The sequence below is a fragment of the Seriola aureovittata genome, chromosome 4 (genome assembly GCF_021018895.1).
Source record: "Seriola aureovittata isolate HTS-2021-v1 ecotype China chromosome 4, ASM2101889v1, whole genome shotgun sequence".
NCBI classification, from domain to species: domain Eukaryota; kingdom Metazoa; phylum Chordata; class Actinopteri; order Carangiformes; family Carangidae; genus Seriola; species Seriola aureovittata.
In genome coordinates, this window is record NC_079367.1 from 26,538,920 (window position 1) to 26,553,151 (window position 14,232).

The 14,232-nt window shown below is 43.7% G+C and overlaps 1 protein-coding gene across 2 annotated transcripts in view; it reads left to right on the forward strand.

Moving 5' to 3' along the window:
* The window catches only part of nova2 (NOVA alternative splicing regulator 2), an 89,129-nt gene extending 76,226 nt beyond the window's left edge, over window positions 1–12,903 (forward strand). For both annotated transcript variants that reach the window (XM_056374001.1, XM_056374002.1), the window contains one exon: window positions 417–12,903. In XM_056374001.1, coding sequence (XP_056229976.1) covers window positions 417–1,439 — 1,023 coding nt within the window. In that variant the 3' untranslated portion in view covers window positions 1,440–12,903. The remainder of the gene's footprint in view (window positions 1–416) is intronic.
* Window positions 12,904–14,232: the final 1,329 nt, after the last annotated feature.

Here is a 14,232-nt window from a genome sequence, read left to right on the forward strand (position 1 = left end):
TCGAGGCCACCTCTGAAAAGCAGGTCCTGGCAAAGTCCTTTTTTTAATGGCTGACCTTCTGGCTGACGTCTTTAACGTCTACTCTTGAGCCGAACAATGTCTGCGCCGTGTTTTTTGTTTATATTTTGAGTGACAAAAGAATGATTTTCATCAACAAGCCTTTATGACATAATTCATAATTTTGTCATTGCACTGTGTAGTTTCAGTTCAAGAGCGGTTGTTGTCATGCGTGTTAAATCATAACATCACATTTAACTGTCCAGTCAATAAAGGAACTCACTCAGGTGCTTGTATTATTTGCTAGCTAAGGCATTTGCTATGATTATGATGAAACTTGTGTCACAGATCAATAACCTATGATTTTTTTTTCTCTTTATTTCCTCTTTTCCTCCACCCACCCCTCCCCCTCTCGCTAGGCCAAGCTGATTGTCCCCAACAGCACGGCGGGGTTGATCATTGGTAAAGGTGGAGCTACAGTCAAGGCGGTGATGGAACAGTCTGGGGCGTGGGTCCAGTTATCCCAAAAGCCAGAGGGCATCAACCTGCAAGAGCGCGTGGTCACCATCAGCGGGGAGCCCGAGCAGAACCGCAAAGCTGTGGAGATCATCGTCCAGAAGATCCAGGAGGACCCACAGAGCTCCTCCTGCCTCAACATCTCCTACTCCAACATCACAGGGCCCGTCGCCAACTCCAACCCCACCGGCTCCCCATACGCCAACTCGACCGAAGTCATGCCGGCTGCGGCAGCCGCCGCGGCAGCCACGGCTTCATCTCTGCTCGGCCAGGCTGGCCTGGCAGGGGTCGGGGCCTTCCCGACCACCATGTCCAGCCTCTCAGGCAATGACCTGCTGGCCATCACCTCTGCCCTCAACACTCTGGCCAGCTACGGCTACAACACCAACTCCCTGGGCCTGGGGCTGAACCCCGCTGCAGCCTCAGGGGTGTTAGCCGCCGTAGCAGCTAATGCTAATCCAGCAGCTGCCGCCGCAGCTAATTTATTAGCATCCTACGCCAGCGATGCATCCACCAGCGCAGCTCACCCAGCAGCCGGTCTTGGAGGGTTCTCCCTGGGATCCCTGGCTGCCGCCACAGGGGCCACCAATGGCTACTTAAGCGCTGCATCACCACTGGTGGCATCATCTCTACTGGCCACGGAGAAGCTAGCAGAAGGAGCAAAGGAAGTGGTCGAGATCGCTGTGCCAGAAAACCTGGTGGGAGCCATCTTGGGGAAAGGAGGGAAGACGCTAGTGGAGTACCAGGAGCTGACCGGTGCCAGGATCCAGATCTCCAAGAAAGGCGAGTTCATCCCCGGAACTCGGAATAGGAAGGTGACCATCACGGGTTCCCAGGCCGCCACACAGGCTGCACAGTACCTGATCAGCCAGCGAATCACCTACGAGCAGGGGGTACGCGCCACCAACCCACAGAAGGTGGGCTAAACCTGACAGCCAATAAGAAACGAGGAGGAAAAGAGGAAAAAAAAGAGTGGGGGCTTGGGGGAGGAGTATAAAAAAAGTGAGAGTGAGAATGGAAAAAGGAGAGGAGAGCAAGAATGTTGGAAGGAATCGTCCGCGCCGTTTTCTTCTGCGTGTTTTCAGTATTCTCTATTAAAAAAAAGTTTTTGACGCGAAGCGAAAATGTGCTGAGAAGACGAGGAGGGAGAAGGAGCGAGTTATCACGCTGAAAAACCAAGAAAAAAATGTGTAAAATGTAAATAAGGTTTTATTACTTAACGTCTTGACCTTTCGGGATTTTTTATTGTTTTGTTTTATTGTTTTTTGTTTTGTTTTGTTTAGTAAATTAAGCTGTCTGTTTGTTCGTTTGTGTATTATGTGGACAAAGCTGAATGCCATGTAGACAGGCCGACTGCCTGAGAGGCTACAGGAAGTGGGGGGATGGAGGGAAGGGCAGGGGCACGGAGAGGAGGAGGGTTGGCATTTACAGGGTACAACCCTTCACCCCCCCACCCCCCCATCCCAAAATCCCCTATGGAAACAACCCTTACCCTTCCCTCCCTCTTCAGCCCACACCCGTCACCCTCCCGTAGGGTTTTTGTTTTTCTTCTAGTTATGATTTGCCCCTATGCCCCCCCTGCCCCCAAAGCCCCTCTCACTACTTGTCCCCTGCCCTGCCCCACCCTCCACCCCCCCCTTTACAGGGGTTTTATAATGAGCAAGACTGCAAACTTCAGACTGGTGTATGAGGGAAGAAACATCCTTGTCTCCCCCCCGAAACTTCTCATTCACTCCCCCTCTCTAACCCTGCTATGATCTCACCTCCCTCCTCCTCCTCACCCCTTTCTGGGATTTGAAGGAAGGGTAGGGTGAAACAGGGGGAGGGGTGTGGGATGGGGGGAATCAGCTGGGCGTTTCTTCATTTGCACACCCGCCCTGTACACCCTGTGATGTATCCCACAAGCAGTGCAGCGCCGCGGGGGTGTTACGACACGTAACACACCCCCCCCCCCCCCCCCCCAAACCCCAACCCCCTCCATACGCGGCTCTAGTGTTTGAGATAGAATGCCGAGGCGCACGCTGATGACCTCACGTAGTGCGAAACCTAGAAACGACGAGAGTGATACTGTGCAAGCTGCGGCAAACACACAGGATCTATGGCATTTTTTGCAGTCTGCTGTGACCATTCTATTAATGATATTGTCATGATTATTACAATAGGAATCATCACCATCGTCATTATTTATTAATGAGTTCACCCATATAAAGCTCAGTTGTTTCTTTTTTTTTTTTTTTAATCTGTGAATTCAGGTTGACATGAATGTAAATGAGACTATTTTTGATTTGAATCTTTTTATTTTAATTTAAATGGTTTAAAGATGAATAGTAATGTCACATAGTGTAATATATGTCTTATTTAAGTCCAGTAAGAAAGCCGCCCCAGGCATTAAGATCATTACAGTGAAGGATCACTTTATATATCCAGTCAAAGAGCAGAACAGGGAACACACACACGCACACACACTGAAACAAAACACTATGATGCCATATTTGGTGCTAGAAAAGGGAATTCACCATATCTATGATGCAGACTGCAGTGAGACCTCTAGATTAGCAGGAAGATATCTGTAAACCACTCACACCACAGGCTGCAGTGCAGCGTTTTAGCAGCTATCTTAACCTTGAAATGCCTGGTCGTCATGCTCGGCTATCCTAGCTCCAAAATATCCCCGCTCTCTTACATCTGTAGTAAAATGCCAGTCACAGTTCGCCTACAATGTAAAATTGTAACTGAAATAAATAATTGAGTTTGACCTGAGACTAATTCTCAGAAGAACTACTGCTGCTGCTCAGCCTGTGGTCTTCCAAACCCTTTAGATGAACCCGAACCACAGACTTAGATCAAGCAAGAGCACTTAAGACTCACAACGTACTACTGAGAAATGCAAACACGGAGTAAGAGGAAACACTGAAACATGACGAGGGAAACGTCGTCCGTCTGGGGTCCGCTGCCGGATCTGCGAGCCTCGCTTGTGAGGCAGCGTGGAGGATATCAGTAAAAGAGATAAATAGCCTCACTGATCTTTTGCCCTTATCAAGCAACCGTTCGACTGCCGGTGAGGTAAAGGGCGGAGAGAGATTTTCAACATATGTCCAGCGAGCTCGTTGAGCTTGTTTCTGCCTCTGGCAAACTGCAGGTCTCCCATGGCAACAGGTTTTCTGCCCACTTTAGACCCAGGAGGCTGCTGAAGATGCTGTTGTTTCTTTTGTTGTTAATTTTTTTGTTTGTGTTGTGTTATTTTTTTCTTTTTTTTTTCTTTTTACAAATCGGAGTACACTGAATTTTTTGTCTTAATGCACTGTGAAGCGAGGGAGCGGTTCTCTCGGCCTATGAGGTCAGGGATGTGTGCTGTAGATGGCATTGTGATTGGATGGTTTTTTGTATAGCAGGGAAAAAAAAAATACACATATATGAAATATATGTAGAATGCATATGAAGAACTTCACCAGAAATGCACGTCATATCTGAATACTGAAGGAGGAGAAAGAGACTAGGTCGATGAAGAGGATCAATCAATTGAGGTCAAGAGTTGAGATCTATTAGACTCTACTTAGCTGTTGTCTTGGAGGAGTGTTTTGTAATTAGAGGGCGGGATGCTGGGGGAGTGTTAGGTGTCCAGTAGCAGATTAAAGAGACTGGAACAAATTCTAAATTCACTTTTCTATTGCAGCTGTGTCTTTTCCATAAACAGTTGAAATTGATACTGCATATCCAATGAGCAAATCCCTGGACAGATATTTAAGTCCAACAGAAGTTGAAGTGTGACGGAATGTAAAATGCCAAAAACAAGGAGGGGGTGCATTTGATTTATTGACCTAAACAGCCTGGTGAGGGGAGGGAACACCTGATTCTTTTTTTAAACCAATCCGACTCAAAAATCCTCCACTGCGCTATCGAATGTGTCTCTCTGTTGGAGCGCCAGTGAGGGTTTATCTCCACAGCTTGGTAAGGAGGCTTCTTTACTCCCATCTAACACCATCCACACTCTCCTCACCCTCCCTCACACCCGTCCTCAGTCCTCCAGTGCACTCCCATCCTGACACCCCCTTCTCCTCCTACCACATCGCTCCATGGGTGACTATGTCTGGTGTTACGATCAATGCATGTCTGCTGCTTGCCCTGACAAACACCACAGATCGAGTCTCTCTTCTCTTTGCCTCCTTGGGGCAGCTGAGGCTTGGAGACGCCCTGATGCACCAACATCAGAAAACAAAACACACCTGCAGAGGAAGTCATAGTTGAGGCTGGCAGGGCACAGTGCACAAACACTCTTATGTGTAGTTTGGATCAGTGCGTTTTTGTTTTGTGACAGTGAAGAGAAACATTTTTAATTTGGAAAACCTTGCTGCACAAACTTAAAACATACACATATCGCGAGGGAATATTTGTCATCGATGGGGTTTGACTTGATTTTGGTTTGATATTTTGTGGCAAAAACCTCATGAAGACCATATGAAGGTGGTGTGCTTTTGTTCCACTGTAGGACTGTACTGTGCTGCATGCATTTAGTGAGTGATCTTCCATTTAGTTTAGTGCATGTTATGTCAGGTCTGGGCTTGATTTTCCATTTATCAAGCAAAAATGGCAAAGACTTGCTGATCACAGCTTTTAAGGATTTGCTGTTTTTATCTGTTTCACATAATTGTAAACTGAATATGTTTGGGCTTCGGACTGTTGGTCACACAAAACAAGCTATTTTTAGACTGTTCTGAGAACTCATGACGTGCATTATTCACTTCTTTTTTTTTTAAACAATTATTCAGTCAATCAAGATTAAGAAAACTGAATTGAAAGATAATTGCAGCCTTAGTTGTGTAGCGATGTCTGTGATGCTGATTCTGAAGCATAACCAAAGTAGGTTTCGTCTATTGTCCAAGTTTTACTGCTGACTTACTCTGGATGGAGCACAGTGCATTTACAGTGGAAAAACTGCACTGCAGTTCCTGATATAGGTGCCAGTTGATTTAATTAGTACAGGACAGATTTATTTTTCATCTCATTATTTAAACCTTTGAAAGATTTTATTTTTTTTTTGTCTTTTACACAGCGGCCAATCTCTTTAGTTTTTAAAGTTAGGTGATGGAGATAAAAATGTGATGATTACTGGAAGCAATACACGTAGTGGCATGTTGTCTTGTCCTGTCCTTTATCCTATGTCTGCCGTAGGAGCTTTTGGATTTACCTGTAGATACTGAATAGGTTTACACAAGTAAAACATTTTTTAATTTGTGGAATATGCTGCTATTTAATAATAACTGATGTACTAAAAATACAAGGTTAAAACATATCGAAATCTGTCCTTTTAGCTGGAGAGGCTAGTCTCAAGTGGCAGTGTAATACACGCTCTGTTATAAGCTGATGATAAGTTAATAATAGTGTAATTCTAACCTGAAGTTAAACCTGTGCCAAAATAGGTCTTTACAGCGTGAAGCTGTAAATGTGTTGATTTAAATCACATTAGATAAGAGGAGACATACTTTTATATTAAGAAAATGTGAAAAGTGCCAAATGAACCATATTTATAATTTACATAGGAAGGGAGTCGTCCCAGTGACACTTTTTAAGAACTAGGTAGACTAACAGACAAAGTATAGCAGTTTGTTTAAGCCCTCTCTGTTCCTGCCACAAGAGGAGGGAACCACCGTGTTAGCCAAGTGTTAGCCAGTCCTCTGGGAGCAACCCCTCCCAGAATGCAACAGCACTATGTCTCTGGGGCTAGACGAATCAATATAGCGATAGGTTAGCATAATGATGCTAAAAAGATGTGACTAGATAGCATTCTTAAATACAGCCTTTTATAGTTACAATGAAAATGTATTTTGTGGAAATAGATGTTATCTTTTTTGCACGTCTATATTGCATGATATCAAAGTGAAGCGCGGACAAAAAAAAAAGGAAAAAAAATTAATGAAACAAAAAAGAAGTGACAAAAAAAAAAATTAGGCAGTGTGTGTCGTTCATTTTACGGAGACGAATCTTTGCATGCAGATAAGGGTAGAGCATTTTGATATTGTTTTACACGCGTTCAAATGTTAGTTGTTTTTTCGAGGCGATCACGCTGAGTCCTGGTCCACGGGCCGCAGCTGAACAAAATGTTTGATTTCAATGTTACAACACAATGGATATTTTGTCGTTTCGTTGTCTAACCTTCCTCAGAGGAAAATGAACAAAACTCTCGAACAAACCTAAGACTATTTTGCTACTTGCTGAGCGAGCTTGTGATAAAATCTTTCTCAGTCGCTACCCAATTTCAGAAAGAAAAAATAAAATAAAATCAGGATTTAATTTGAAATAAAGACTGAGATTGTCCATGAATGTACTCACCTCTGCATAAGTTTGCATATCACTCCTCTGACCATTGACGTGCAGTAGAGGCTTATGTGTGTTTTTCGTGTGTTTTTGTACTCTAACACTACTAACCCCCAACGCGCTGTGTCGAGCTCTCAGTATTACTCTGTTGTCTGTCCTTTTACCCCCCCCCCCCCCACCCTCTGAGCTCTGGCTTGTCTTGTCATTGATATGCACCTTACTGACCTCAAATATGACATGGAGAGATTCATAAAGGGAGACAGTGTGTGAGAAAGAGAGGTGACAACGCCCCTCCCTCACCTACAAATCTCAGAAAAACAAACACACACACACACACACACACACACACACACACACACACATGCACAGTCTGTCTGCTGCACTCTCAGTCTCCCTCGGGTGCCTCGAATTTGGGACAGCTTGTGTTTTCACTCCCTTAATATGCAATCCAAGGCTCTGATATTGGGGAGAGAAACAACACTGAACATCGCCAGTGTGTTTTCAAAGAGGTAACGTCTCGATCCCGCCCCCACCCCCCCACCCCCCCACCCCCCCACCCCTCTCTCTCTGTCTCTGTTTTTCCAGTTTAGTTCAATTAGATACTTTATTGGCTTCAGTGTCAAAAAAAAAAAAGAAAAAGAAAGAAAAAAATTGCCAAAGTCCACCCACCACTCTCCCTCTCTCATTCTTTATTATGCAACCAAAACCCAGATGATTTTTTTTGGTGTGGTCATGTTTTGTATCCTGACACATGTTGTCACGGGAAATGGCCATGGCTTCCCGCAAAAGTTCCTACAAAAACTTTCCATTATTGCTCTTAGCGACATGTTTGCACTAAAGCCTCTGCTGTTACTGTGCATGGCAGGCCGAGCTGAGGTGGGGGTCAGTGTGCGAGACTACTGTAGATGTTGCAGCCTTATTGTAGGTGTTTATTCAGCAGTGTATTTCGATGTGCATGCTCCTCTCTCTCCCTCTCTCTGAGTTCGTCTGCTTTAGGCCAGCTCCGTGCTCGTGGTGTCTGTGTTGCAACGTAGCTGGCTAGTCATGTTGTTTTCTCTTTTTCTTTTTTTTTTCTTTTTTTTTTTCTTTTATTTTATTGTGATGCGTAGAGGAATGCAAACTTAACTCTCACCTGTTCGCCAGGTGACCTCATTGCTTCTCAGTGGGTGTGTGGCTCTTCGACATAAGTCCTCAGATCTTGTTTTCTGCCTCTCCCCTCCACCGCCCCACCCACCTCCACAAGCTCAAACCCACTCTCACCCACACCCACCACCACTGCCCCTCCCACCTCTTCAGACATATTATGGGACCCCGCTCTCACCCTTTCCCACACCCCCCTTCCTCCCCCAACTCGGGCCCCATCGAAGCACCAGCAACTGTAGACTGCATTTGTCATATCACTGTTTTTCTGTTCCTTCTTCTCGTTCTCTGTTGAATTTTTTTTTTCCTGGTTTTGATTTGTACTGTATGCTCTGTCTAACCTAGACCAGTTTTAACAAAATGCCATTTCTGTGTGTAGCCTGTTTACCCCTCCCACACACACACACACACACACACACACACACACATACTCTCTCTCTCTTCCATGCCCTCTTTTTTGCACTTTCACTGCCCACTTCTCCTCCTCGCCCAAACATTCACACACTTTCCTCCTCCGCCTCCCACGAGTCTCTTCTCTCGAGTGCCAAAATAGAACAGAGAGGAAAAAAAAAAAAAAACAAACAAAAAAAAAAAAAAAAAGACAACAACAACAACAACAACTACCATTCCAAGCGTTTCTTTGAGTTGTTCTTGTGTGTCGGACATCCATCCTGGAAGCACCCATGAAGCCAGCATGCTCCGCCCTCATAACATGATGTCGCTCATGACGCCTCAACTGAACAGCACCTTGCCCCCCACCACCACCACCTCCTCCTCCTCCTCCTCCTCACCACCCCCCACAGAGCTAAACCCGACAAGGATTAACCCCTCTGCAGGTTGGCTACCTACCTACTGTCCTGCCTCTCAACCTACCTAAAAAAGCCCTACCGCTCATGCCAGCTGCTTTCCTAATTCTGTCATCTCTTCAGCCTGTGGGACTTCATTGATTGTGTGCCATAGTGTTGGGGGCACCTTTCACTCTCCTCACCTCCCCCTCTTTCTACCCCCGTCCCCCTCACCTTTTCTCTCTCTCTATCCCCCCCCCCCCCCCCCCCCCCCTCCCTCTCTCGCTCTCGCTCCATTTGATTTTTCTCGATGGGAAAGATTCAAAAACTCCATTTTCTAATGATGATTTTTTTGTTGTCGTTTAACATCCAAACCACGCACGCCGACACACGCACCGCCCCCGTGCGGTGGTGTGGGGAGTGTTTACGCACCGTCAGCTGCGCAGCCATCCTCTGTCTTCTTGAACTTTTTGAACTTTCACCCCCTCATGAACTTTATTGACCTTCTTCCTCCTCCTACCCCCCTTCTGTGTTCATCCAACTGTTTGGACGATAACTCTCCATTCCATCCCCAAAACCTCTCTGAGACTGTGCAATGCTAGCTGATATGATTGGATTTTTTTGTTTGTTTGTTTGTTGCTCATCATTGGGGACAATTCTCTGAGATATAAGTCAAAAAAGAACAAAAAAAAAAAAAACTTATGAAAGGAAGAAAAAAAAAAAAAACATCCAAAAAAAGAAATGCAGACAAACAAAAAAAAAAAAGAAAAAACACTAAACAACTGTTTCTCCACAATTTCATTTTTTTTCTCTCTCATTGTAAATATTTTTGTCAGATTTTTGCTGAGCTGTAAAGAGAGAAGTGTTGAGCAGAAAGGGGCCGGCAGCATAAAGAGGAACTAGTGGACGCGGTAGACGATCATGACACTTTTCATCCTCTGTATCCGATAGTTAGGTCTGCCTGTATAATCGGCTATGCTAGTTCTACTGTGTTAACCTGTGCTGTTGTTATTAGTGTTGATTTACCTACTGTATTCGCTGTTTAGCTTCCATGTTGGCTAGCAAACTCTTTAGATAACTGTGCTCATCGAATAATAATACTAACCTTGGGATGTAGTCCGAGCCATTCTCAACGTAGGCTTGTTTTTGTACATTTGTTGATGTTTTCCTAACAGTGAGTTGTAGTGGCACTAGTATCTTTTATCATCAAGCCATAGTTATTGAAAATGCTTGGTTGTGTTAGAGACATATCATCGTGGAAAACGGCTCGACTCGGCTCCTCCAGGTTGGAGAAAAACCCAGGGAGGTGGAGAGAAGAACATTTGAAAAAAAATAAAAAATAAAAAATAAATGAATAAGCTCCTCCCGGGCTACAAAACGAGGAAGCTGAGCTGCTAACTTTTGTGCAATACAGTCCTAGTTTACATAACATAGAATGATAGTTTAGAGATGATTAACCTCTGCAGGTGCCACTCAACCATCCTGCTGCCTGCAGAACCAAACGTGTGCATATCTCCATACATCGCCTCTATATCAGAGACATTTTGAAAGTATTAAAGTGACTGCGTGAGATTAGACTCCACCATTTCATCGCATTGCTCTGAGCTCCACTCTTGATTTATGCTGCCTGCCCCATCGCCCTGAGAACACCACATGAGCTATTTATTTCTCAGACTATTATTATTATTATACTATTAATAAATAACAACGCAACAAGAAAAAGGGAACGACTGGAAAAAGGTGAATTAATATTATTATTGTTTTGTTTTTATTTTTAGTATTTTAGTGGTTGCTTTTAACAACATTCATTAACTGACTTAAAGAGTATTGAATATTTAATGTAATTGTAGCATTGTGTTTGTAAAGAGAAAAAAAAACCTAGTGAGTTGTGTTTCTTGACTTGTGGATTACCAGTGAAGTGGGCAATCTAGTGCTAATATATATGAGGTCTTTTTTTAAGGATTCTTATTTTGCGACAGCAACAGCAGTCATTATAAATGTTCATTTTAGCATCACCTGTCTTCCGTTGTCTTATTCTTCACCTTCCACCACACTCTGCATCATCACAGTAACACATCGCAAGTCTGGGGGTGGGCAGGAGTGTGTGTTTGTGTGAGTCAAGGTGTGTGTACGGAATGTGGGTTTGTGTGAAATGTGTGTTTGTCATGAATATGTGTGTGAGTGTAAGTTAACAAATCTGTGTTTATTTGTGTGTGTCTATGCAAAATACAGTGAATGTGTATATGTGTGTGTGTGTGTGTTCCCTGCGTCCGTCTGCTCACTTGTGTATGAATGCATGTCTATTTCTGTGTGTGTGTTTGTGTTTGTGTGTGTGTGTGTGTGTGTGTGTGTGTGTGTGTGTGTGTGTGTGTATGCTCGTTGGCTCTGTGAGGGCGGGGTTTGGGGTGGGTGTTCTGTCCAGTGTCCACCAAAAGCTAAAACCTGTCAGGCTTCCATACCTCCTGATGGAACCTCCTGACGTTATAGCTGCAAACCCTCATCATGTGATCTGACTCAACTCGACTGTCCATAACCCCTTCAGTCACCTGACCAACCAAATCAACCAATCACTGTCCACCACTACCGCCTTCCCCTGCGCCATCCTTTGCTGCACACCACGTCAGCCCCATGTGATGTTCTCCATTGATAACATACTACTGTCACAATCTACTGTTACATGCTGACAGATCTGGGGATAAATGCTCATCTAGAATGTTCAAACTTGAGGTGCGCTTGGTTTTGTTTTATCTATATGTAGTGCTTTCCATCTTCAAGATTGTTAAGTTTTCACAAAAGAAACAAAGCGCTCCTTAAGTTGCTCTAAAAGAAAAAAAAATACAAGTATACCTCAAGTTGTTTGATTTTAAAGGGTCAGTCCACCCAAGTGTTTGTTTATCCAGGTTTTGCAATATCTCTCTTTCCAGAAAGCAGTGTGCCTGTTGCTCTGGGCGAACCGCAGACTCCACTGAGAACAGTTTTTATTGGGACTATTTTGCCTGTAGAAAGTAGTTCCAATGAAAGCTTTAAAATACTTTGTGCACCAAACGCAAAATCCCATTTTTGGGGAATGTGGATAGAAATCAAATCTGCATTACTAGATACCACAAGTTAAGTAATAACATATTTTGCAATTTGGATGAACTGACCCTTTAATCTGGTGCACTTGTTCTGTTAATTTTCCTCAGCATCATTTGAAACCATTTTAAATTCAGGTATTTTTCCCCAGAGCTGCGTATTACATTCTACTGTTCATACTACTGTACGTGCTGCATACTACCTTACCAGGTCAGAATCCACCTTAACCTGTCTCCATGCCAACCACTGAGGAGCCAGTTGCATGGCAACCGGCTTCTGCCACAACAAACCAACCTACCAACCAACCATCTTCCTCAATCGCCGAGGCCACGCCCACCTGACTATGATCGTTCCATAGAAGGAGAGATAGAGGAAGAGCGAGGATAGGAAGAAGGGATGACAGATGAAAGAGACGTAGTTGTGATTCTCAGGGTGTCTTATATAGATCTACTGTTCAGTCTGTTCTCCGGTCTCTCACTGGTGTCCTGTTGCCCCTAACTGAGCCCAAAGACGATCATGTCCTTCCATGATAAATTCCTTGCTCAATTGATTGACTACTGACCAATTCCTCTCGATCAGTTGATTGATAGTATTGATTGACCAATTCTCTTGAGAGACGCTACACAGCCAGCCAGGTGAATGAAGCTAGGCACTGTAACTAATGTTTACAACCCAAATGAGACCAACAACGCTGTTGAAAGAATGTCTAGGACTTAAAAAAAAAAAAGAAAAAAAAAAAAAAGAGAGACAAATCTCTGAAGAGTACTTATTTCTAAATGATGGAACTTTTCGCTTACTTTCTATGTGACATGAGGTAATGTAATTTTTTTCAATCATTGCATGTGACTATTTTGATTTGCAATGAAACTGTTAGAATGGATGGTACATTTGTGACGTCAGTGCAACGTTGAGACGCCGATGCTAGGAATCAATGTCGGTGTCTTATAACAGTGTTTTCATGTCCCCGTGAGGAGTGCTTATGGACCAATGAATGCTAAATGTGTGACCATACAAAGCTGTAAAGGTTTTGTTTATTTGTACATGGTTATGGGTAAAATAAACCATTGAATCAAATTAACATCTTTAGTCTTCAGGGGTAAGCCCTCACACATTTGTTTTGTAAAATCCGTACCAAGACAGGTACTTTGAAAGCTTTGGATAATACAGTAGATACACTGTTAAGAGGTAAGTTTCAACAGTAAAAGTCGATCCAACATGGCACCTGGTAATGTGCTTCCATTCAGATACTCTGAGGTTTTCTAGGAGGGCTTGGTTCAGTCAGGTTTAACATGTTAGCGAAGGTCAAGAATTGAAGACAATCAGGGTTTGATCCACACATCACCGTTTTCGCTATGACAGGCATCACAATCAAGAAGGGGTAGGGCTCAGCTCTCTGACATATCCATCTACCCACAATCCTCCTGTGCACCAGAGTCATCCGATCAACAAACACCTGCACCCCTGCATTCACCATGATTCCACAAACCAGCCAATCAGCTCCTGTGACCTCTGGCCAAATCGTCTCAGCCCTCTCTCCATGCCATTGGCTAAGCGGCTAGTGGCTTTTTGAGTTGTTGTTACAAATGCTCCCTGGGAAATGGAGTCACAATTCACAGCATGGTCTGACCAACCTCTTGTCACTCTCCTCCCACACTTTCTCCATACACCACTAAAGAAGTTCCTCCGGCTTCCAGCAAGAAGGTCACTGCGTGTTGTGGTGTTTTTATCGTGTGCGTGATTGAGTGCACATTGTTACACACTCCTGATGTGTTCAGTCAATGCAAACAAGCAAATACATGGGTCTTCCAGGCAGCTAAAAGTAACCTAAATAAATTTTGAAAATGGGTGAATCTTTTCTTTAAAACTGCATTTTTACAGTGTATTAGTAAACTCATGCATACTCCATATTTACCAGGACAGAACAACGATCACAGTCTGTAAAAGGAGATTTTAAAACAGATTGTCCCTTATTCATTTCTTGGAGGCTGAAATGCTGAAGAAGCAAAAATAACCTCATTGATTGATTTGAACCTCACGCGCAGAGCCAAAAAAAACAAAACAAAGTGGGTCTACACTGAAGCACAGTGGACAAGCCAGCAGCAGGTAGGACACGAGAAATAAGGGTGGTTGGCAGACAACAGCCCCTGAGCCAGATGTGGCTGTCAACTACAATTGCCTGGCCATACAAATAAAATGTAAAATGTTCCCATATTGGGACAGATAAAAACTTCAGAATCTTAATTTAACAAATTTAAGTCCCTTTTAAAATCCCCAAATCAGTTTGTTAATAATTGATACATACATGTGTTTTCTCTGCCGTGTGCTGCTTCAAATCAATTTGTTCAAAAGATAAATAATTCATGAAAAACAAAACCACTTTAATTGAGTGATCTTACAAATTCAAATA